The following is a 25375-nucleotide window of genomic DNA, read 5'->3' on the forward strand; positions in this document are numbered from 1 at the left end:
AACACTCATCACTGGCTCGGTCGTGGAATGTCACATGCGTGGATACGCTTCGGAATACCCCGACGCCAACACGAACAAAAATTAAAATGTGAAAAACTGAACATCGTAAATCCATTGCTGACGTTTTGGTCATTAATTTTGGTGCCTGAACCGCATTTAACAACATGCCGAAAACATTTATCGAGGATATTGTTTTGTGTCGTTTAAGATTTTTTTTAGAGGAAATTCTGATGTGACATCACATCTTTCTATTGTTAAAGTCATGTCATCATCACTTTACTTATTGTGGAATTCCACGCAACGGTGGGCGGATGTACTTCTGAACCCTTCTTCACACGCGCAAAAAATAAAAACACCCCAAAAATTGGAGACAGAAAAAAATCCAACGTTAACTTTTTGTTTTTGGTGTCGAGACACCCGCGCTGTAAAATATTTTGTAAAAATATTAAAAAAAAAAAAAAGGATGGAGCATGTTTTTTATAGCTATTTAACAAACATTTGATGTATGTTTTTTTTTTTTTTTGAGAACAGGACAAAATTAAAAAAAAAAAAAAACCAAAAAACAAAAAAACAAAAACGTTTTATCTCAAAGGAAGCAAACACGATGTTTTCTCATGTTACGTCACAAGTTGCATCTTTCGGGAAAAATCAAGTGATCGCTTTACTAATCACTGGCTCAGACGTGGAATTTCACACACACACACACACACAAGACACTGTTCCCCCCCCACATGCAAAAATAAAAATTCCGAAAAAAATGAGTGATCGTTAACTTTCTTTTTTTTTTTTTTTTTTTTTTTTTGCTAATTTGGTATCTGAACCCCCACTTTACACAATACGCTGAGGCGACTGCAAACCCAAATCCTGAAGGGTTACAAACGTGAAAACTCCAAAGAAAGGGATCGCAAACCCAACGTTGTCATTTCCCCAGCGTGCCGAAAAAAAAAATTAAAATAAAAAAAAATAAAACGATGAAGGATGTCAAATAGGTTTATAAACACTTTCTCTTTTGATTGCTAACAAACGATGTGTTTAACCGGAGAAACTTCTATCTACCGCAGTGGACGTTCACAAAGTACAGCGACGGACATCAAGTGGGATGGCGGAGTGGGAATGATGACATCGGGGGCGGTCTGGGTTGGAACTAGCACGCGGAGGCAGAGTTGAAACTATGCGCCGGCTGCTTGTTGCTTTATTGTTGCAAAGAGCAGATTGGGCTGCTTAGGTTGGGCTCAATCGGGAATGCGAGGTTGTTTCAGCGGGGTTGGGGGGGATAGATGCTTTATTTGTTGATTTCTTAAGCAGCCGTTTTACTGCATTCGCGTCACGAGCGGCAGGTGGCGCTCTAGTGCGGCAGGGGCACCAGGATGTCCACGTAGTTGATTGGGAAGAAGCCCGAGTTGCCGTGCAACATCCCCTCGTACCAGTTCTCGTCGATCTTGTTGGTCAGGGTGATGATGTCGCCCTCCTTGAAACCCAGCTCGCCTTCGTTCTCCGGGTCAAAGTCGTAGAGGGCGCGGCAGCATGGCTGGTCCATGGGGGCTGGGGAAAAAAAAAATACAATTTGTTGGGGTGGAAAGATGCCGCTCTGAAAACCGCTGTGTCAAGAGTAACGAGTTAACGAGTTCTAACCTTTTGCAGAGTCCAAGAGGGACTGACACAATGCTGGGTTATTTATCCACACACTCTACAAACACCTGGGTCAAAAGTAAAACCAAATTTTGGCCAAAAATGTTTGTTTTGTACAAAAACAACCGAATACATTAACATTTTATAAAGTCAGATCAAAATGACCCAAGCAGTCGGTTGGTCAATTTCTGACCCAAATTGAGGTTATTTTTGACCCAACTGTTATTTGAGTGCAGCGCATTGGGTTTAGGATTTGACCCAGCACATTGGGTCAAGATTTGCAAAAACGACCCACGCAACCCAATTAGGGGTCAAAAAGGGACCAACTCTGGCTTGTGTCAATTTTGGGAACCAACTTTTTGGGTCAGATGAATAACCCGCAAAAGCACCCTAAAATTTGGGTTGTTTTGGTCAAAACAAATCAGTTTGGGTTGTTTGACAGTCACTGGAAATGGGAAGGTTTTGTGGGTTATTAATTTCATCAAACTTCCATTTTTTTTAAATTTTTTTTTTTTAAGGAAGTTGGGTCAAATTGACGCAAGTCGGCTTAGTCCATTTTTGACCCAAATGTTTTTAGAGTGTGGTTTGAAAACACAAAACATTTTACTGCCAAGAAGCAAAAATTCCCCGATCAAAAATTGCGACCAGCTTCAGCCGCCCCAAATCCAACCTTCAGTCCAGATACAAGTCATTAACCCAACTTTGAGTAAAAGCAACCCAATCTTTTCAAAATCTACAGCTACCCAGTGAGTTGGTGAGAAAAACATCCAAGTACAGTATATTATAGTGTGTTTAAAAAAACAAATAAATTAAAAAAAAAAATAAAAAGAAAGTTGCTGGACCGATTGGTGCCGTGACCAGCGGAGCTCACCTGGTGACCGAGCTGAAGGCAGGAAGAGAGGTAACAGGATGCGCCGCAGAGCCCAAGAAAAAGACAAAGAAAGAAAAGATGCCGAACAAGGTTTTCACTGTTAGGAGGAGACACGTGGCGGTTCAGGAAAGGTGCAGTTTGACATTTTGGATCATCACAAGCGGAGCTGCTAACCGATAGCATGGTTAACAACAGTGAAGGAAAATCAAAATTGAGAAAAGTGAAATATAACAGAGTGACCAAGAAGGAATGAAGAGGGAGCAGGGGGGGAAAAGAAAACAGAAGTAATAACCAAAGTAAAATAAAATAGAAATAAATCAAAAGAGAAAATTGAAATAAAGCAAAACATGACACAATCAATAAATCAATCCAAAAAAACAAAATCGAACAATTATTATTCATTGAAGGCTTGAAATGAAATTACAAATGTAAATCGAACTAGAAAAACGAATACCAGCCCATTAAATTTATAAAATAAAAACAAAACTCACCACATTTACATGATCTCACATTTTATGACTTAGAAAAATGATTTTAAATGCAGGGGGCAGCAACTGGATTGATTTGACCTTGGACCTCGATCATCCTTTTGAGAAATCGCAAATGAGTTCTCGCTGTGGAATTTGGGCCAACTTCAGAGTGCCGCAGACAAACAACGTGACTCGTTTTTGTAATTTACTGACTATAGCTATGCATTTAGGGTCCTATAAAAATTGAAAAACAAACAAAAAAAAAAAGAATGCTTTTGAAAATGAGAAGAAAATGAATAAGAAAATCATTTTGCACTGCGCATCATTATTTTGAAAGTTACATCCAATATTTTGTAATGACACGATTTAATAAAAAATTAACATTTCAACTACGATTAGTATATTCCTGAAAATAAAATTCAAATAAAAATATTGAAAATATTTGATAAAAATGAGAATGACCAACACAAAAAAATGAATAACAATAATAAATGATTTCAACCTTTTCAAATCTCTTTACAATTATTATTATTATTATTATTATTATTATTAATTTTTATTTTTTTTTAACAAAAGAGGCTCCTTGTGTGTTTCCTTGAATGTCAAACTCGACCAACCACACAAAATAAGAAACGAGGGAGAAACAAAAGGGTTAGACGGACAAGCAAAGAAAAATCAAATTGGCGTGGACGAGGCTGGACCGCGGACGGGGAGGAGCCTCCACTGCGTTCAAAGGGGAAACATTAACGGACGAGTCACTGGTGCTCACCTGGAGATCTTGCTGTGGAGGGGGAAAGGAAAAGACAACAAAAAATTATTACAGCAGAAGCAATTGCAGAGGGATGGAGAGATGGGTGGAAAGAATGAACGTCAGTGAGCCGAAAGAGGAAACGTTGGGGGCGGGCCGGGGCGCCGGCTCTCGGAACACAAAAGGTGAGGCAACGATGGAGGAGATGATGAGGGGTACGCAACCTTCTGCTTTGCCTCACCTGGAGACCGGGCTGCCAACAGCAAGTGGCGGCCGGGAAAGAGGGGAAAGAGGGAGGGGGGGAAAAGACAGCAAGTCAGTTGGAGCGGATGAGGGCGGGGCTCAAATGACGCAAGTGGACGGCCGAGGAAGGCTCACCTGGCGACCTCGCCCCTGCACGAGTCCCCCCGCCCCCCCCAAAAAAAAAAATTGAAAAAAAGAGAGAAGAGCAACACAGTTGCGTTTATTTGTGGGTTGGGGAAGTGAAAAAAAAACATTTGAAAATTTGAAAAGTGCATCATGAGGCTATGTCCACACAAATCGTGTTTTGTTTTAGACAAAAAAAAAAATTACATTGGTCCAACTTTAACTTGAATTTGGATGTTTGGACAAGTTTATTATTTTGTCTATTATTTTAGCATGACATTAGCAATTAAAAACGAGTTGCATTGGGTCGCAATGTTATTATTATAAAATACAAATGCCGTTGGTTGCAGTTGGCATGAAATCAGGAAACAAACTACATATGTGCAGAATTGTTATTGTTATTTTGATTTAAAAAATTCCACAAATAAAAATGGCCCTACCTGTATTTGTGTGGAGATGACCTGAACGTTTTGCTGTGAACTCCCAAACTGTAGCTGCAAGCTAATAAGCCATCTGATTTTTAATTTTTATTTTATGAAGTAGCTCATTTTTGAGAATGGACAGCAAAATAAATTAACACACAAGTCGAATGTGGATACCACTTTAAAATAAGGGAGGGCTTATAAATAGGTTAATAACAATGTAATAATGCCTTAATAAACAATTGAATAATATACACAAGTAATATAACACTAAATGTGAGCTCACTGTTTGGCAAGTGGTAGGCATTAATAACCATCTGATAATCCAAATAAGGGGCGCCTTGTTGAAAGTATAAATAGGGTAATAATAGTGTAATGAACCCTTTCTAAAAGCCTCAATGCACATTTATCCAGAGAGCTTTTCAGTTTGCAATTATAAATGGGCTCACTGTTTGGTTGGTGAGTTGCCTCACATTAGTTTATTAAGGCTTTATTAAGCACTAATAACGCAGTCAATAACCAATTTATAAAGTGGAGTACCTCTGACGCGATACCAAAACATGCCCAGAAATCCTTTTTCCAATGGAACATTCGTGTCTATTCTTGGACATGTTTTTGGACACGTTTTTACAAGGTTCTTGGGTCCGCACTTACCCGGAGAACGAGCACTGTGTATGCCTCCGTTGTGGTTCTCACTGATGGAGGAGAAGTCCAGAGTGGTGCGAGGCTTGGGGGTGTATTCTTTCCGGGGCTTGTGGGAACAATCCTTTATCCTGGACACGCAATGACACAAGGACAGCTGGTCGCAAGGTCCAAAACAAAGCTCTTGTGACATTGAAGCTAAAAAATGACTGAGACAATGTCGCTATGAGGATAACGCTATTTAATCTCGGTTTTGTAGAGCATGGAGGGGACGCTAAGGGAAGCACCGACCGTTCGTCAATCTTGCTGCACAGCTGCGTGAGGATCTCGGCCGCCCGGCTGTGATATTCCACCTGAGCGTGGACCAATGCCGCCAGCTGGCTCACCTGCTCGATCTGCGGACGCAAAAAGTTTTGGGTTGATTTATGACACCCAAAACTCGTTGACGGTTTTGTGGGTTGCACTTGTTTCACACTTCTAATGCCCTGAGATGTGTTGAAGGCAACCGACTGACGTGTGTTCTCAGGCGTAAACTAACGGCACAGGAAATGGGGAAAGAAAATGAAGTCCTCTGTCATCCTGTTTTTTACGTCTACAGAAAATGTTTAGCCACTTCAAGTTCTGCAACATTTTCACGCTGCTTAAGTGATCCTGATGAGGATGCCAGACCAAACGGCTACGTTTCAATTTTGCGGGCTCACGCTTACGTCGCTCTCCAGCAGGTTGAACATGCTGAGCTCGGCGATGTCCTTGGACTCGTCGAACTTCTCCAGCGCTTGCTTGAGCTCTTCATCTGTCACTTTGCCCTGCCGCTTCTTCTTGTAGTCAAAGTCCAAACGCCGGCCCTCCATCTTCTTCAGGTGATGCTGTGAGACATCACAGAAGCCGTAAGTCCTCGACGTCATCTCTTGGCCTAGTTCCAAAAAAAAACAATCAACCTGGATCTCCTTGAGGTCTTTCTCGTGAAGGTTCTGCAGCGGGTCGATGAAGTTCTGCTTGACTTCCATGTCCAGGGCGTCCTTAACCTCTGCCAGCTCACGCATGCACTCCCCGGCGTCGATCAGAGCCAGGCCTGAGGAACACAAAGCGGCGCGAACCTCAGTGGGACCGACAACAGCACTGTCAGGGTAACTTTCAAATATTGTATTTTATCTTTTTTTTTATTTTTTTTTTAAACCAACTCCCACCCCCCCAAAAAAAATCTTCAAAAAATGACATACACTTTTCAAGAAAAATTGATTGAAAACAACGGATGGGATTAGGGCTTAAAACAAACAAAAAAATGAAAACTTCCTCCCAAAATTTTTAATGAAAAATAAAATTGACCCCCCCTAAGAAAAACCAACCAAAACTGTCAAAATGTGAATCTGCCGGTACAAAACTGCGATTATGCCATAATATGAAAACTTGCACATCAAGCAACTATGTTGAAGTGAATGAGGAGCTTCATTTAGTCAGGCCATAGCCTTGCCTTATCGTTTGTAGAAAAACTGTAGGCTATTACAAACGTTGAAGGGTGACAATTGTTAGCGAGGTAAACTGTAACTGACCCCCCCCCCCCACCCTCCTCCCCGCAAAAAAATGAAAGATGGCAGCATTAATCGACATCTAAAATGTCACAAGATGGCGACAAATCCTACCTTTGTCAAAATAAAGCTCCTCGGAGAGTTTAAAAATAAATCTGTGGTCCTGCTCCCCTGCAAGTAGCTTGGGCCCATTGTATTATCATACATCTTTGTATCATCATTAATGACTGACAAGATTATTTATCGCACGTCCCACTTTGTAGGAAATCGTGAAAAAAAAAAAAAAAAGCTCTCGGCCACTCACCGAAATTGGATTCCTCGCCGAGCTCGCGACCGAAGCGCTGCATGGACTCTCCCAGGATGGCTTCTGTCTGGGTGTATCCGGGTCCCTTCTCCTGACCACGCATGCGAGACATGGAGTTCATCATGCTCATCTTGGCTCTGGTGGCTGCAAAATAAAAAACATAACAACAACAAAAAAAAAAAAACCATCCATTTTATTGCTCTGAAGTTTTAATGATCAAGATCGTCAAGGCTTGAGCACACATGAATCAATAGTCCATACAATTTCGAAAGCATATTTATCCTCGGGTGACAAGATTTTGCGGTCACATGAAATTTTTGCAGTCGCATGAAATTTGGTCGGCAGGTTTATCGTGAGAAGACCCACAAAAAAAGTATTGGAAACTCAAACCTGAAAAGACACAGGAAGTAGGCCATTTGCAGCGGTCCTTCCAAAATTAACTTGTCCTCGCAATTTTGTTGGATTTTAACTGGATCTTAAACCACATATGCTCGAAAGATGGACAAGGTAAAATGGCAACATTTTTAGCTTCCTCCCGTTTCAAAAAAGTCATCTAAAACTCATCAATGGTTGCAAACGCGTTCCTGTGAACAATTTGTTTGACAAGATGATTCATCTGAAAATTCAGCAGCCCCTGAAGCCACTTTCACTTTTTAACATGAAATTTAGTAGACGTGTCTATCATGAGTAGACCCACAAAAAAGTCTCAAGAACACATGCTTGACATGAAAAGGGAATCTGCCATGATGGTTTTAAGTGGATATTTGGGGTGATTTTAACCAGGATGACAAAACAGCGGAGGATATAAGTTGTTCTCATTTTCTTCTTTTTTTTAAAGAAATGCCATAAAACACAAAACTCTTAACGCTACAAAAAAGAAATGATGAGAGCCTCTGGGCCATGTCACCTGGATTGGGCTGCAGATACTCGGTCGTCTTGGTCATGATATCGATGACGGCCCGGGTGGTCGTGTCCACCTTCTGCACAAGTGAGAAAGCACGACAAAATTGTCATAAACATTTTTGATACACGTCATGTTGATGCACTGACTGACGGCGTTCCGTCTCGCCTTTTCCATTTCGGTGAAGTCCTCATCGAGCTTGGTTCCCTCGGCTCCGCCCACTTTCTCACTCACTTTCTGGATAAAGAAACACGCAACATATGCATTGAGGTTACATGCTTACATGTTCTGAACGAGATGTGCAACTGCAGTAATGGAAACGTCAAGTTATATCTTATTTGGGGGTCCCATCGTTTTTGTCCACGTATGTATATTGTCTGTCTCAATGTGTTGAAGCACCAATGCTATTTTTCCGGCGCCGGCCCATTGCACTTTGCTGTTAGCATGAAGCTAGTGCACGTGACTGAGCGATGTGGTTTGGTTCGGTACAAAGTGTATTTCTCTTTTGTTGTCTGCTTGAACTTGAACTTGGAAAGAAAAAGCTTGAAGGAAGCACGCAGACTCTTTAAAAAAAAATAAAAGTTCACTTTTGGCTGTTTGACGACCGGCATTTCGTACTCACCGAGTCATGGCCCATATCGGGAAAGATTCACAAGTTGGATCACTCCGAAGTTGTGGTACCAATGTAATGTTCTTGAACTGATTTTTTGTGTTCACCACCACCTTTTGTGTGTGGTTTTTTTTTGCATTTGTATGATAACTATGGGGCGGCCCGGTAGTCCAGTGGTTAGCACGTCGACTTCACAATGCAGAGGTACCGGGTTCAATTCCAGCTCTGGACTCCCTGTGTGGAGCTTGCATGTTCTCCTCGGGCCTGCGTGGGTTTTCTCCGGGTACTCCGGTTTCCTCCCACATTCCAAAAACATGCATGGTAGGCTGATTGAACACTCTAAGTTGTCCCTAGGTGTGAATGTGAGCATGGATGGTTGTTCGTCTCTGTGTGCCCTGCGATTGGCTGGCAACCAATTCAGGGTGTCCCCCGCCTACTGCCCGAAGACAGCTGGGATAGGCTCCGGCACCCCCCGCGACCCTAGTGAGGATCAAGCGGTTCGGAAGATGAATGAATGAATGATAACTATGAATCAACATTATTATTATTTTTTTTCGCCAGTTCGTGCCAAAAGATGGGGGAGAAAATCAAGCCTGTCTAAAAATATGATTTAAGGCTAGGACAAATGAGTTATGAAATGTGAATTTCCTCTCTGATGTGATCTCAGACACGCACGCACGCACGCACGCGCACACACACACACACACACACACACACACACACACACACACACACACACACACACACACACACACACACACACACACACACACACACGAAGGTCTCACTGTCAATCATTCTTGTTCCTGCCTCCGAAACCGGGGCTCGATGCTGGCAGTCACCTGGAGGGGGCAGTGATCTGACACAATGAGGACACACACACACACACACACACACACACACACACACACACACACACACACACACACACACACACACACTGCGTTCAGAGGATTCGATGAGACGGCTGGCGACAAAAAGGCTTCCGGTAACATTGCTATGAGTGACTGAAGGATCACTTACTATCCAGAAAAAAAAAAAAAAAATGCATATTACATTATTTTGAATGATTCTATGAATGTCGACAAGCGAGTCAAAATATGTATGATGTATTGCACTTTGACACAGCAAACCACAACAAGAAACACATTGCTAAAAAACAACCCCCCCCCCAAAAAAAAACGAAGCATTCTTAATTGGTCAAAAGCACTATTTTTCGACCGCATCTCTTGACATGAATGTCACAAAGTGTACCTAATAAAGTGGCCCCGGGGTGTGCATGAGGAAAGAAGGTGATTCGTGACAGAGTGGAGAATAGATGGCGAGGTTATCATGTCAAGCCTGTGATGGCAGTTTACGCAGCGTAAGACTTCCTGAGGATTTGTCTGCTCTATGAGTCATTTCAGCAAAAGCCACACGCACGCACGCACACACGCACGCACACACACACACACACACACACACACACGCACACACGCACACACGCTCAAGTCTCCAGCCATTCGCGCATCACGACGACTTCTTCCATCCACGCTGGTTGCCGTGGAGACCGTTATCTGCCCCGCGCCGGGCTGGCTTGTCAGGTGCACACGATAATTGCGACAACGTCGCTTCGTGCGAACGCAAGACTCGAGGGACATACCCGCTCTGTAAATCACCACTCAAGCTGCCGAATATCAGATTTGCATAAATGGTGCACCTTTGGACGGATTTAATGAGAAGGGAGAAAAGGAGTGTGACATCAAGCGCAAAAAGCGGCTCGATTGAGACGTACGACGGAGCGCAATTGCGGCGAGTAAGAGCGGCTGAAGACTCATTATCCCGTCTCGGTGTTTGTAATCAGTAAGACATCGTGATCGGTACTCAATGCAGGCTTTAGAAAGGGCGCTCAACAAAAACAAAACCAAACAAAAAAAAGTATTAAACATGGAATGTAATTCTGAATAAACTGCCCCCTCGAACCCCCCCAACCACACTTTAAAAGTCACTGATGTAACTCATTTGGATTTTTTTACCCCCAGCTGAAGTTGGCATCATCAAATTCATCCTGCCAAAGTTTTGCTAGGCTAAGTTTTTTGCGGCAAGGGAAAAGCTCCAGGCGCCACATCTCTGCACCTGGCACCCACGCGACCCAATCAGACGGGATTAAATGTGGTCTAAATGTGGAGAGGAAGCGCTGCGGGCGGGCGGGCGAGCAAGCGGGCGACCTTGCCGCCTTTCATCACACAGAATCATTCGCATCGTTAGCCAACGTTATTTGCCGCTCGCTCTCAAAAGACAAAGCCCAGAGGACACGTGACGCAATGATCCGTGTATGCGGAGAGAACAACGGCAACCAGCTATTTTGCCGATGATTCAAATTTTGTGTGTTCTTACTGTGCTTACATCACTAATCCCACTTTTCCCAATAGTCCAACAATGTTAGGCACTTTTTCAGATTTTTTTGAACGACAGTTTTTTTTTAATAGGTGAACCGCCCTCCATCGCAGGTTCGGGGTTGCGCTTCTGCGGTTCTATTTCATGGATTTTTGAAGGGTACCATTAAGAATACTCTTACACTCCGCCTCCCATTTCGTTTGAGTGTAATTCCACTGTCGGCCACTAGCCGGAGGCACACTGTCTTGTTTGACAATGCACATTTGAAAGAAGAATAAAAACAAAGTATTTCAAAATCCTTCTCGTTTAGTGCTGAATATTATCAAACGTCAAATCCTCTTTTATCCTGCTTTTTTACCTCCAAAACAACCTATTTTGTACAAAACTTCAGTGGTCAGTCCATTTTTGGTTGGACCCAACAGTTTTAAGAGACTTCAGGACCGACTTCAGGTTTTGTTTAAGCACCTAATGCCTCCTCCTGTCCTCTTTTTTTTTGACCATACGGAGACCATTTTCTTAGCTTTGGGGTGGCTCACATGGCTCCCAATGTGAGTCTGCACGCCGCTCAACTTGCCCCGCCCCCATTCACTCCCGCCCTCCCCTTCCTGCTCAGAGCTCTAATCGGAGGCTTCCTACCTTTAAATACACGCACGGTGTGGAAGAGCCCGATTAAAAACGACAAGAGTGATTAGCGAGGCTATTCTGAGGGACAGGTGGCTGCCGGAAGAAAACAGGGAGTCCTTCCGAACCATCTTAAAAGAACTTTTGATGTTTTCAATGACACTGACGTGATATGATAACCGGTTGTTTAGAGTGTTCAACAATTTTCAAATGAAATAAGACATTCGCAAAAAAAAAAAAAAAAAAAATTGAAATCATGCATAGCTCCAGAAATTTCAATGAGCACCCAAGCGTCTTTGGCCAGGCAAGACAGCAGACGTACGTGTCGCAACCTGCTCAATCTCTCTCATTTGCCAAACACCAGATCGTATCAGCGTCCACTGGAACCTAGCGGCTAACCTAACTCTTACTCCGAAAATGAAGACACTGACGACAGAAGGGAGCAAACACTATTTGTTCGCTTCTTCCGGCTTGATAGAATCAAGGGAAATCCATTTGTCCTTTGTAAAATCCCCAAGCCCGGCGACAACACGCGGGCGGGCGGGCAGTCAGTTTTTCGGATGACGCTAATCCATCCCGACGTCCAATCGGCAACCGGAGGGGAGATTCAACTGTATGCATGGGCCATTTTCGGACGAGTCAAAAAAGCCGCGCTCTTTCCAATGTCAACTGCTAGTCGGTGAGGTTTTGGTTGCCCCACTGATTTCAGCAAAAGGATGGACAGTCGAGGCCAAGCAGCTCAGAGTTACTCCTGCAACTCATATTCACAAATTCAACTCGGCGGTCACTACCGTGGACAGCTTATCATGTTATCAGATTACATGGTGCATGAAAGGGTTAAACCAAATCACAGACTCATTGTGACATATTTTAGGCAAAAACAAAACAATGGAAAGTTATAAGATAACTAAGATGAAGACAGAAGGTCACTTTTCATCTCAAATCAACACCACGATTTGATATTTCCACCGTGACATCAACGCCTCGTCCCGGCGTCCGCAGTGCCTGAGCTCTGTGCTTTTTCAGCGCGTTTGTCGCGTGACGCCAAAGCCTTCTCTTATGTAACAACAGTCGTGAGAACGCCGCCTCGGAGCCGAGCACGCGCTCCAACGGCGTCCCCGTGGCGCTACGTCGGCGGGGGAGGCAACCAGCTGGCATTCGACGTGTGCTTATTTGACTGGATGCAATGGCGATGATGATGATGATGATGATTTTATATTTAAATATTTACATTGTGGAACACAAAATCTTCTGTCGTATCATAAAGACAAAAATTGATTCTGTATGTCGGATATTCAGTTGAGTAAATAAACGCCCACCTGTCCACTGTATGGGGACTTATTGTGGAAACACTGAAGTTCTGAGTGCGGAAAATTCCTGCAGGTCCACGCTAGTGACGGCGGCGATCAGCCCTTCACGTTATTTAACATGACAGTCACAATGCCAAAAGATGCAAAGCACACATGAGAAATCCACGCCTGAGCCAACCGGGAAGACGAATCCAAACCAAGCAAAACGAGGCTGACTGTGACTTCCGAGCAGAGTGAAGCCGCCAAGATGGCGTTTAGAAAGATTCATTTTCACGCCTGATGAGGATAAATTGCCTTCGAGAGAGCCACGCAGTCATGCACCCCAGAAGACATAAAGCGGCCGTGCGTTCATCTTCAGATCAATAAAGACAGAAAAACAGATTCTTCTTCAGCGCCGACGTTCGATCAGACTGCAACGATCCTTCAGCAAAAATAATAAAGAGCAATGCATCCCGGAGTCTGGTGACCTAATAAAAGAGGTCAAATATGAAAACGCCTTTGCGGTGTTTTGTGTGCTTCATGTTGGCTTTGTATCACGTATTCAGCAGCGGGTCACCATTTTGACCAATATCGCCCTCTTCAGTTGCCTTCGGGCTCGCATTGCGAACGTCACGTGACTAATGTCAGAAAACGGTGGCCAGTGGACCGCGGCTGATCATCGAGAACTTTGTCACCAGCTGGCTGCGAAGGAGTTAATGCGCGGGTGTGATGTGGGTGTGCTAAAACGAAGTCATGGAAAATGAGGACATGAAGTGAGTCTGGCGCATCAGCAGCACAGCGCTCATCCCTTGCTGTTAACTCTTGTAAATCACAATGACGGTTAAGTTATGATTGAGCGCCGTCTTCAAATCGGATGCATTCCGTCTGCCACATGACAAAGTGGGCGCAGCCACGCGCGCACGTTTCCTAAAGATTAAGGCCGCACAGATTCTCAGTCAATAGGATGCGAAATCACCACGCTCGGATTAATGACGGAATAATCCCGGCGGAATCATCCAGTCTGAGGACTGCTGGGGGCTGGGGAGGGCGAATGTCATGGTGGGCACGTGGCAGAACAAATGCCATCATGTTTTTTGTTTTTTTTTAACTTTCAAAAAGTGCAAAAAAACAGAGATTGGAGTTTTGGGTTTTTTTTTGTTGGTGTTGCCTACATGGAACAACAAATGAGGGACGGGGCAAAAGTTTTGCGCACAAGCAACAAAGGGCAGATCGTTTTTATTATTTAGAGTCCTGTCGCATTTGTCAAACCAATTTAGATACATGGAATGTTTTGTAAAATGAAATACGTTTTATTTACTGTAAATGCTAAAATATTAAAGTCACCAATTTTACATGCATCATATATTTATGCAATATAAAATGTATTTTTATTTGTACATTCATATGACGACTTTTATGATTTTATGAAATAATTAGTTAATTATTGATAATAAATTATTTGTCAATAATCCCCCCCTCAAAAAAATATATATGGGGGGGGGGGTTGAAACTATTTTACACGTGAAAATTTTTTTTTCTTAACCTAACCTACGCATGACCTGACCCATCTGTCCATTTTAAAAACCCAACGTGGCCCTGAGCGCAAAAGTTTGGCCACCCGTGAATAAAATAGCAGAGGCACAGCAGGTTTCTGTAGGATGAAATATTTTGTCTCTGCATTTTTTGAATCACAATTCAAGCGTTTTCCCTCCCCCAAAGTCAAAAATGGTACAGTCCTGTCATCATCCGTGAACTAAAAAAAAAAAAAAAAAAGAATTCAGCACTCTTGAATGATTCTGTTTCACTTTTGTAAGGGAAGAGAATATCTTTTGGCTGTTTGAGTTCCCCGTGGTTTGCCATATTTAGTTGCAGTTGGGCTCAAAACCGAGAATGGGCCATCTGCAGCTGGACACCACAAAGAAGAAAAGAGGAGAAATTGCTTCACTGAGAGGACAAGCTGCTCCAGCTGCCTGGAAGCGAGAGGCCCTCTTCTCCCCATCATTTCCTCCTCCATCACATTTCTCTACCGATCCCATTCACCCTTCTTCCCTGTTCGCATTAAGCTCATTTGCATGAGTTAAATAATGGGCCAAGTCCAAACTTTTAGGTTCATTCAACAGCTGGTGAATGACATAAGACCCAGCGCGATGCTACAGTAGGCATGGTTTGTGGTACATATGATTTCAAGATACTTTGAGGTATTAAAAAAAATAAAAAATAAATCTGTCACGGTTTCGGACGAGCCGAAATAAGTTTGGATCCCAAAAGTGCAGACTCCAACAAGGTCTCCGTTACAAAAATGTTTAATACAAAAATTCGCATCGACAAAGTAGAACAAAAAGCGCTGGTCCGAACAAGGACCAGGAAGAACAGAATAAAAACGAATAACAAAAAGCGCTTGCCAAAAAAAAGGCAAGAGAGGAAAATTAGCACCGAGAATACAAACGAAAAACAATGTAACAACTACACGCAGGAAAAAGCCAATTCACAAAACAAAGCAATAAGAACAAGAACAATGTTACCGGAAGTATCCAAAAGCGTATACACGACGAGGTCTATAACAAAGTGGTCAGAGGGCATGGAAACAGCAAGGCAATAACAATACTCCGACACAGGTGAGCTGAAGGAGAGTCCTTAAATACCCGGTCCCATAATGACTGGATTGGCAGCAGGTGTGCACAGAAGACCGCACATGCCACCTGCTGGACAGACCAGAAACCGAATCGTGACAAAATCACGCTTTCAATCCATAACATTAGGTCCACCAATCCAATGTAGCCACTTCTACATTTGACACAACAAAAAAAACCTGCCACTTCCAAAAATAAGTCCTTTGTTGATATTAGCACAAGTTAACAACACCAGCTACCCCCCACCCCCCCAAAAAATATTAGTCTTTATTTGGATCACTCAAAAGAGTACACAGGAACTTTCTGGAGGCGAATTATCAGAACTTTACCAGCGTGCTCCTGTTAAGACGCAGTGACAAAACTAGTGAGAGACATGCCGACCAAATTTTATTTTGCTAAATAAAACTGGCTTCGAGGGCTACATTTTCAAAAACGGAATTTCTTCACAGTTCTCTCAGGTAAGTCTGTTTTTAAAGAACCTCTGAAAATTCTGCTTCCAAAGAAAATGGCTGCCTTGCGGTGTCTTTTTGGGCATGGCTTCTTGAGACATTTTTGTGGGTTTATTCATGATACACGACCACCAAATTTCATTGAAAGTGGCTCTGGCCACGTTAAGCTAAGTCATTTCTTTGCCATCAAATTTCGCCTGCGAAAACTCACATTTTTCACAATTTAGCGTCACTCATCCGTGTAGTATACATGGCTCAAATTTGGTTGCCATCGGACAACAAATCCAGGTTAAATTGGTCTCTGGAGGGCCCCAAAGAAAAGGCCAAAATGACCCTTCAAGTGGCCGACCTCTACTTGACCGACTTGGATCCTGCCCATATGCACCCGCAAGGTCTCCGAGGCTGTAAACACCACGTGTGCAGAATGACATCTCGCCATTTACGGTCATGCCCTTCAGTCAATGCAATCAAGATGACCGAATGAGGCCTGAAGAAAGTGACAAGCGGCCTCCGTTCAATTCTGTTAACGATGACACCATTGACCTCAGGGGACTTAATCACGATTCTTTGGGTTCATAAGGGCACACTGGAACCTCGGAAGCCCTCTGAGGTCCTCCGGCGACAACAGGAAAAAAAAAATAGTAGTTGAGTCGCTGGAGTGCCTGGTCATTCGACAACCTGTCGATGACAACTTTTCAACGCATGCCGGCCGTCTTCGCGACCAACCGTGAGGTCATTTTCAGCCAACAGAAAGGAGCAAAATGGTGAGTAGCAACACAAGTAAGTCAATTTACCACCGTCTTTCCATTTCATATAGTTGTTAATTAAGGAAACAAACTGGACCCAAACACATGCCAAAAATGCCCCAAGCTTCAAAACCACTCTACTCTGCAGAAGTGGATGCCTCGGAATGTTCCATGCACTGAATAAAACATCAGCCATGGCCTGAATACTGATGCAGCGAGAGGAGGAGGAGGAGGGGAAGGACACCAGAGAAAGGCACATCTTCACTTCCTCGTCACCCTGCAAACAAGGCGTCATTTTCTTTAGGCTTAATAAATAATGTGAGCGCACCAGCACTCCCTCCGCTAAAAATAGGCTAGTTACAGACAGCGTCCGTCTGTGATGAACCCCCCCCCCCAGGAACAAATATGACGGCAGGGAACACGACGACCGACCTTGCACGTGGGGCTTTTTAAATTATTTGGACGATCGCAGACAGAAAACCTCAAGCGAGGGGCGAGAATTTTTCAATGGAAGTGACTCAAGTGAGGCAAGCAAAAACGGGGACGGAGCAACATCAGCTCACAAAAAAGTCTCAAGAACACAAAGTCAGCCATGTTGGTTTGAAATGGTCATTTCCGGTCTTTCAAAAACTGACCTGTCCAAAAAGAACTGTGAAAAATTTCCATTTTGGTGGAAACTACAGCTGTTGAAGACTGTTTTACTTAGCAACCTGAAAGCTAGTAGGCATGTCTCTCATGGGCAGACCCACAAAACAAGTCTTTAAAAACACATCCCCAAAAAGACACAGGAAGTGTTCCGTTTTGGTTTGGTGTAAGAAAATTGAGAGGAGTTTTTGTGGGGTTTTTTCCATCCTTATTTCAGTCTGGGCCTTAGGTTGCCACACTTGCTTTAAATGCAAGTGGATGCCGCCATTGTTGTTTGATCTTGTTTTTCGTCCTTCAAGTAGAGCAATACTACAGTTAAGTACCCCAGAAGAAAGGCGCCGCAAAGTGGCGCAGTATTGATTGGTTAGCAGTCACAGTAGCACTATGGGTAAACAAGGTTTTAAATCAGAAGCCTGACTCTGACGCATCTCTGCAGGAGGAAGCCCCCCAAAAAAAGCACCAGAGTGCAAAGTCAAAAGTCCAACTCAAGTGAAGACTTTACTGTGGTGGTCAAAAAAGCCAAAATGGAAACTTTTTTTTCCCCCCAAGCACGCCAGAAGGTACATCGGAAAGTCAGTGAGAAAAGTGCTGCAGGTTCTAAAAAAGACACCTTTCAGACTGCCATACTCTCTTATGCATATTTGATTATTCATTTATTGAAAGATGATTGTAATGAATACTGTAATAATACAATACAATTAAAAATAAATATTTTTTTATTACAGGTAGCAGAGGCTGTGTGTTTGCTCTTTGTTGGATGTTTACTTTGACAGTAACAGTGACCGTTGGAACCCACAGTTGATGATAATGTGACGCACCAGCACAACAGAAATATTGAAACTGCTAAAAAGCATCCCATTATACACAGAGCCAAGAGAGAGTCTCACTGAATCCCCCATCACTCCATCACCAGCTCCTCAGGACCCCCCCGATGCCCAAAAAACTCCCCCCCCTGTCCCTCCTCCATCTGCTCTCATCCCAGCTGGATGGACTTTTCGCTGTACTGCAGTGCTCCTCGCCGAGCATCCGGGCGGCATGAGTCACCCACTTGCCTTCTGCTGCCCCCCCCCCCCCAACCCCCCCCTCGCCTCAATTTACCTGGTTTACCTGTCTACTATTCCACTTCCACCCTGCCAAACAATCACTCTTAATGGATGAACGGAAGGCTGCAAGCTATGCTATCCTTTGCAACAGTGGACACACACACTCCTTGACAATGAGCGTGTATTAGTATGCTGCTAGCACACACACAATAGTCCACCGAGGAAAATAACGGATTCCACTTGCATGCTGCGCTGAAAAACTGCAGCTCGATGCAAAAAAAAAAAAAAAAAAACCCACACATGAGAGGGAAATAAGGCGTTCTCTCGGAGAGCAACATCTGCTTGCAGTGAGGCAAAGTTAACCAATAGGTACCAAACAGAACCTTTCACACACACTTTTCTTCGCTTCTACGACTGCAAAATTCATTAGCTGAGTGAAAGACGGCAGTTTTCTATTCCTTCGCCGTGCTTCGTTTGCAAAATGGCCGTGATGTCCTTGAGTCCCCGAGAGGAGACGTCTTTTGCCTCGCTTAAGTCTTATAACGTGACTTAACGCAAAGCTACCAAGCTAGTTAGTGACTAGCAGACGCGCAGTGCTAAGGTCACTGCAGCATTTTTCGGACGGGCCATCTGTCCTCGGCGAGGCGTAAGCCAATTTCTGTGTGGCTCTCATCGGTCAGATTGCAAGATGTGCCGCAGTGGGTGCAGTAGAAGCTTTCAATACAAAGTGATGCACTTATACATCAACAGTGAAGCCACCGGCGGCCATCTTGCTCGCTAAGCCAGCCGAACATTGATCTCTTTCTTCAGTTAGTTTTGTAAACGCAAGACGTCGATTCAGTTAGCATTTTCGCTTTTATTTTATTTCAATAACAAAAATGTTCTTTTAATTTTAGTTATAGTTATTTCATTACTTTAATAACCTTCATTGCAGGTGAGTTTGGATAAGAGAAGCGGGTTAAAAAAAAAAAATCTCCTACACCAATGCTCGAGCAGTGAAAATGCTCTTCTCACATCATGTCTTTACTTAAGAGTGAGAGTGCCCCATTGAAAGCGAATGAGAGGAGCTGCTTGGATTGACATATGAAGTCAAGGTGAACTGTGCACACCCCCACAGTGGCGCAGATAGCCCAACTGCAGTACCGCCGGGCCACGCCCCTCCACACATATCATCACTGAACCCGCCTCTGCGCAGATACAGTTTCCACCGCCAACAGCGCCGCATTTGGCTCCTTCGTGAAATAAGCCAAAGTAAAAGCAAAACTGAGGCCTCATGCTTGAGGACTGAACTCTGATAATTATGATGGAAAAATCATGAAATGACTACCAACAATCGGTGCCTGTTGTTGATGCACAACCTACTTCTGCTGTCGTCTCTAAAGCCGCGCCAGCAAGGTAAAACACCCTGAATGGGGAAGACAAAGCGGCCATGCCATTTGATTAGCCGACATGCAATAAAGCACAAATGAATTTTCGCTATTAATCACTCAATCACTGCTATTAATACGGGCGAAAATGCCGTATTAAGTCAAATGACGTTCACTGGCAATGGAGTAATGAGCCATTCGTGCAGATATGCATCTGATCTCCCTAAGCCTGCCGACGTATTACTTCATCTCTTGACCATCACAGACAGGTCTCCCGTGAGTGCAGTGTGTGTGTGTGTGTGTGTGTGTGTGTGTGTGTGTGTGTGTGTGTGTCTGGATTTTGGATTACAGGGCCATGACAGGAGGTGCAAAGGGCGTCTTTTGCCTAATTGGGGTTCACTAGGCAAATCCATGGATAGATGACAGATGGAATAAAAGCTAGCTAGCCAGCTAGCTAGCTGGATAGCCCGACCGGTGGGCAGATTGCTCGCTAGCAAGATAGACAGACAGATAACCCCAAATAAGAGTGGGGAGTGGGGGATATATTAAAGAGGGGAAGTAAAATCAAGCAACCAAGACAATGTAGTTGCGCAAGTGTGCACACCCTCAATAAACAGGAACGCGGCTGTGTTCAGAATTAACCAATCACATCAAAATGGAAGTCAAACCTGCTATCATTCTAAATGCTCTTTGTCTTTATACTTAACAAGTGCTTTGGGGATTTTTGTATTCCTACTTTATTACTTTTTGAACATTTGTCAGATCATGTTCAAATGTGACTTTCCCTGCACAGTTACTGATTAAGATTTCATACGGCGAATGTGTGACAGGGAATAAAAAGGAAATTGCTGAAACGCAGGGCCTCATACAATTACAGCCTCGTGCGCACACCCACACCCACACCCACACACACACACACGCTCTGGCACATGAATTTTTGAGAAGCGCAGCCAATGGACGACAATAAAACAATCACACTCCAACCACTTGATCTGGGTCCAGTGTGGTGAAATGAGCTGATGACTAATAAATTCACGGGTAATAGCATCTTTTTTCTCACCCTTCTATTGAACAGCTCACATCGTTGAACACTTTCGGTCACGATGTTATGTGCTATTTGGTTTAAATCATCTATACAGTACAAGCCTCTCAGTGAGGAATAAACGACAACACAAATGACTCACAACCAGACAAGAGCGCCAACAAGATCTTAATTGTGGAAATTAAGCTCTGACCTTTGGCAAGTCTCCTCATGGTCGATGTGTTTTTGAACATTGTTGTCACGGAACTGTTGAAATGTTACATAATGACGAGACAAGTTTTGTATGTCAAGAAGAAGCTAAGTTGCGTCTTGAGATTGTTCGTGGCTGTTCCAGACGTTGTGTAAAAGCACACTTGTGGAAATATATATATATATATATTTTTTTTTAATTTAAAGATTAAAAACAAATACTGTAATCTACAAATAGGTGAATCTGTGGTTGTTGAACCGCCAGTGTGTGAAAATCCACTGTACTGTATAGTGTATCTAATAGTTTTGGTGACCTCATTATGGATACAATGAAGGGACAAAAATTAGGTAAACCCTTTTTAAAGTAAAGTGGGTCCTTGACCTTGTTCGAAATACAGTAGTTGCCATCCCCGGGCAATTTTTTTGCCCTTAGATGTGAGAGAGAGTGAGGGTAAAAAAAGAAGGCAATTTCACACCAAGCAGCAGTTTGGAACAATTCTTCAAAATAGATGTCAAGGTGCTTACTTTGAGCTCTTGATTGCCGCTTTAAGTTTAGTGTCAAACTACACATTAAGAATGACATTAACTTTGTTCTTCAGAAGTCCACTAATTGAATACTAACTCAGAAAGAAAAACACCACAGGTCGACGAATGAATTCAGCATCTATGTCACAGAAGTGAGCACAGGGTAATTGAACACAAACGGCGAAGCAACACACGCAGACAGACCATATAGTGATACTCATGGGCATATAAATTCTGAGCATTGCATAATGAATAATTTTACAGCCACATAGTTGCCAATCTTTTTCGTGTATTCTATCTGTGTCCATATTATACTGCCCCGAGTGGCAACGGTCCATCCAGGTGAAGGAAAGCCATTGCATAAAAGAATGAAATCCTGTGACAAAAACAGTTTCATTCTTCATGTTCTATTTAGTAATGTTACTCCTCAGGGATGGCTTCAAGATTTTTTGGTCTCCCGGGGCGAAAGGGGGGGGGGGCCTTGATGCATATATGAGTAAAGACGATCTGCAGTGGATTCCCGACTAATACTATTAATTACTCTGAATACGGGAGGTGTACCAAATTAAGTGTCCCTCGCCCAAAATGCTTAGAGGGCGCTCAGGTCATGTCGTGCCGCAGCTGAGAGGAGAGGATTTCCGGCTAGTCGCACTTAACGATTGCATAACACCCCCATCGTGGAGAGTGAGTGCGTGCGTGTGCACCCTAATAATAATGGAAAAGGAAAAAAAAAAAACGTTAATCGGCTGTTTCAACGCGCCAAGCCCACGTCACGTGACGCAGAATGTCATCTGAAGGGTAGGATGGAAGGCTGATATGTGGTGGAAAGGCTGAAAATTCCGATGCAATAAAACGTTCGAGGTGAGGTGCCGCAGCATCAGCAAAGCCTCCACCCTCTCATACACATCAATAATAAATCAAAATACATTTTTAAATCATAGTAAAAAGAGCGTGACATTCCGCAGGACGTCCTCACTTACCTGAGTGGCTTTGTGGAATTGCTTCTTGAGGCCCGCTACAGACATGCTGGCAGACGAGATGGCTCAGCGTTCACAAATTAATAACAGGAATTGATAATACGGATAATAACGCACGGTGGGGTTGGAGTGTGTGGTGGTGGATGCCGAGCGATACGTCTTCACTTTGCGGGGGTCTCGATGGGCTCTCCTCGGAAACCCGATTGGACCGTGGGAGCATGTGACTACCCGCTGGGTGACGTCAGAGACAGCAACTCCGCCCCTTCCTAACAGGACTCCTGCAAAGAATCAGTTGGCAGAGACAGGTCTCGTTTAAAACAGTGATTGAATCCAAAGAAATTAAAACATTTTTATTGCGACATTGACATCAAAAGACACGAGTAATTAGTTGACTCTTAATGGTGGGATAATTAGACGTAGGTGGTGGTGTGAACAGCTAATCTCCTGGTTTTAAATCCTAGATTAACGCATATATACTACGAGTCACGTGATTCGTTGTCATGAGTTTCATGCAGTTGGAGAGACTGTAGGGCGAGGGGGACACGACTTCCGGTGTGCCTGTACACTTACGGTATAGGGCGATGTAGTAAAGTGTGTTTAAAGCGCGCGTGCGCGCACACACACACACATACATGTATTGACACACACTGTATTTAAAAAAAAAATGCTCAGCTGTGAGTGACCTTTAATCCATTTCGTTGTTGTAAGTATGCATGTGTGAGTACAATCCTGCATCATCTAGTTTTCAACGAGGTACTGTAGATCGGTCTAGTGTGCGAGCACTGCCATCTTGTGGAAAGTGAGAAAGCATGCAAGTAAAAAAAAAAAATAATAAAAAGAGGCTCGCGAATAATGGCACCTTTTTAGCTTCTGCAACATTGAAGTATAACTACAGGGTCACTTGTAACTTGATTTTATTTTTTTCTGTTTAATAAAACTCAAAAAAGCTGACCTGTTTAAAACGTGACATTTGTACTGTCCAATCTATCTAAATAATTCATATTGAAATATGAGGCAACAATCAGATGAAAATGTGTTTTTTCTGACTTCAAAAAAAAAAAATAATAAAAAGAGGCTCGCGAATAATGGCACCTTTTTAGCTTCTGCAACATTGAAGTATAACTACAGGGTCACTTGTAACTGTCTTTGATTTTTTTCTGTATAATAAAACTCAAAAAAGCTGATCTGTTTAAAACGTGACATTTGTACTGTCCAATCGATCTAAATAATTCATATTGAAATATGATGCAACAATCAGATGAAAATGTGTTTTTTCTGACTTCCAAATTATAACCACAGAATGCCAATGATTCTGAAATATGGCAGCCGATCTTCCTTTCCAATTGAACATGATCGAGCTCTGCCCTCTAGTGGAGACAAAGCTGCACTCACACTCCTACCAGTGACTTAACGGGACTTTCGCCATTTTAATTAGTTCCAACTGGGAAGCTGGAAAAAAAAACACCATTTTTGGGGGGGTTACGTGTTTTTCTATATGTATATATATATATATATACACACACACACACACACACACACACACACACCGGTACACATATCAATATATTTGTATTTTTAAACCACATTACCAACTCGAGCATGGCCCTCCGTTCAAACATGCTAATGTACCTGAGCTCTGCTCTAATTGGTCCCAGTGATGCTGGCCTGCTCCACCTGTGCTCATAGGGTGAGGGCGAGGTGTGTTCGAGGTTGCCTGCAGTGCAGGGCCGCCTACCGGGCGTTCATATTATGCATACAAACACGTCTTTGTATCGGCCACTGGAACTCAAGGCAGAGAGAGAACAAGAATTAAAAGAGAAAAAAAAAGAAGGATGTTACTCTCTTGACTTAATTAGCGAGATCACCTGAGATGGGCTACACTTTCGGGGGTGTTACGTTGGTCTACACACTGCGGAGACATCATGCAGCACTGATAATAAGCGTGCGAGAAGATCTTGAAGGTGGAGAAGGTGATTGCAGGGGCACGCATGTTGTCAGTGCCAGAAAAAGGTGGTCAACGAGTTCAAAGGCTTCTCATTTATTGGGTCCAGAGAGACTCCTCATCATTATTGATGTATACAGTGAAACTGAGTGATTTATATGTTGTATATTGAAAACGACAAAGGTAAGTCTTTCCGTCTGGTAGCAGGACTGCATAGAACTGTAGTGGGATTCATAATTGCCAAAATGAACTCTTTATTCACTTGCATGTCTTACACTGACCCCATGTGGCGAAGACAGGAACACCAGAAAGACCGACACAATGGGCATTCAATTGATTGTTTTTTTACTAGGTCGCCGTGATATAAACTTGGATGGGAAGGACCAAAAAATGGCCCTTCGTGCCCCTCCTCTCCTCCCGAAACAAACACAGGGTGTTCTGGCTTCACAATTAGTCGTTTGCAGTGGAGTCTCTCTGGTGACTGCTTCGCTGACACACTTCTCTGTGCTGCCAACGTCCCACTTTGATATCGGCCGCCGCAGACGTTTGGCACCCGCTTTGTAGATAACAAGCGAACCCGGGACATGCAGCCAAATGCATTTTTGACACATGTATAATGCAGCGTGTTTACTCCTTTTGCATTGTGCCTATAACCTCCATGTCTGCACCACGAGGGAAGAAAGCGTCCTTCTCAAAGGATGGATGGAAGTTTTACCATCTCGCCTCACCCATAACATTCACTTCACCTTCGCGTTGCCCCGTGCACATCCCCATTGACGTTCACTTCACTTAGAAGCCCAACAAGACCCTGTGTGCCTATGAAGGAAAATGCCCTAGCATACATGAAAAGTTGTCACTTTGTGTCGACATAAAAAACAGGATTACAGAGGATGGCATTTAATAATATTCAACAAAAAATAGGCTGTGCTAAGATACTTTCAGTGTTGCGTTTCCTTTCAAAATTTCAGGCTCAAACTAAATAGTGCGCCACCATCAAGTGATCAACAGCGGAATTACACACAACCTCACCAAAATGAAGTCAATA

The 25375-nt window shown here is 43.3% G+C and overlaps 1 protein-coding gene across 5 annotated transcripts; it reads right to left on the reverse strand.

Moving 5' to 3' along the window:
• Window positions 1–473: 473 nt before the first annotated feature.
• sh3gl2a (SH3 domain containing GRB2 like 2a, endophilin A1) lies at window positions 474–25375 on the reverse strand. 5 transcript variants are annotated; one of them, XM_019862429.1, is made up of 15 exons: window positions 24254–25375; window positions 24018–24173; window positions 22506–22666; window positions 8048–8116; window positions 7886–7958; window positions 6979–7122; window positions 6087–6220; window positions 5856–6014; window positions 5440–5543; window positions 5161–5279; window positions 4097–4111; window positions 3960–3971; window positions 3740–3751; window positions 2501–2512; window positions 474–1542 (listed from the first exon to the last, which is right to left on the reverse strand). In XM_019862429.1, the coding sequence occupies exons 2-15, from the start codon at window positions 24070–24072 to the stop codon at window positions 1346–1348; spliced, it is 1266 nt and encodes a 421-aa protein (XP_019717988.1). In that variant the 5' UTR covers window positions 24073–24173; window positions 24254–25375; the 3' UTR covers window positions 474–1345. The 5 variants fall into 5 exon arrangements, with proteins under 5 accessions (XP_019717988.1, XP_019717989.1, XP_019717993.1 ...); XM_019862430.1 differs by lacking the exons at window positions 3960–3971; window positions 4097–4111 and having other exon boundaries at window positions 24254–25374; XM_019862434.1 differs by lacking the exons at window positions 24018–24173; window positions 24254–25375 and having other exon boundaries at window positions 22392–22576.

Source organism: Hippocampus comes, unplaced genomic scaffold (assembly GCF_001891065.2).
Source record: "Hippocampus comes isolate QL1 unplaced genomic scaffold, H_comes_QL1_v1.1 scaffold7, whole genome shotgun sequence".
Taxonomy (NCBI): Eukaryota; Metazoa; Chordata; class Actinopteri; order Syngnathiformes; family Syngnathidae; genus Hippocampus; species Hippocampus comes.

Bases quoted from the DNA above. Each gene is read 5' to 3' on its own strand.
- sh3gl2a (XM_019862429.1), bottom strand. From the start codon at position 24,072: ATGAGCACAGGTGGAGCAGGCCAGCATCACTGGGACCAATTAGAGCAG. The intron at 8,117-22,505 runs GTGCGTTATTAT...TTCTTTATCCAG, and splicing joins CCACACACTCCAACCCCACC to AAAGTGAGTGAGAAAGTGGG. The intron at 7,959-8,047 runs GCGAGACGGAAC...TCACTTGTGCAG, and splicing joins ACTTCACCGAAATGGAAAAG to AAGGTGGACACGACCACCCG.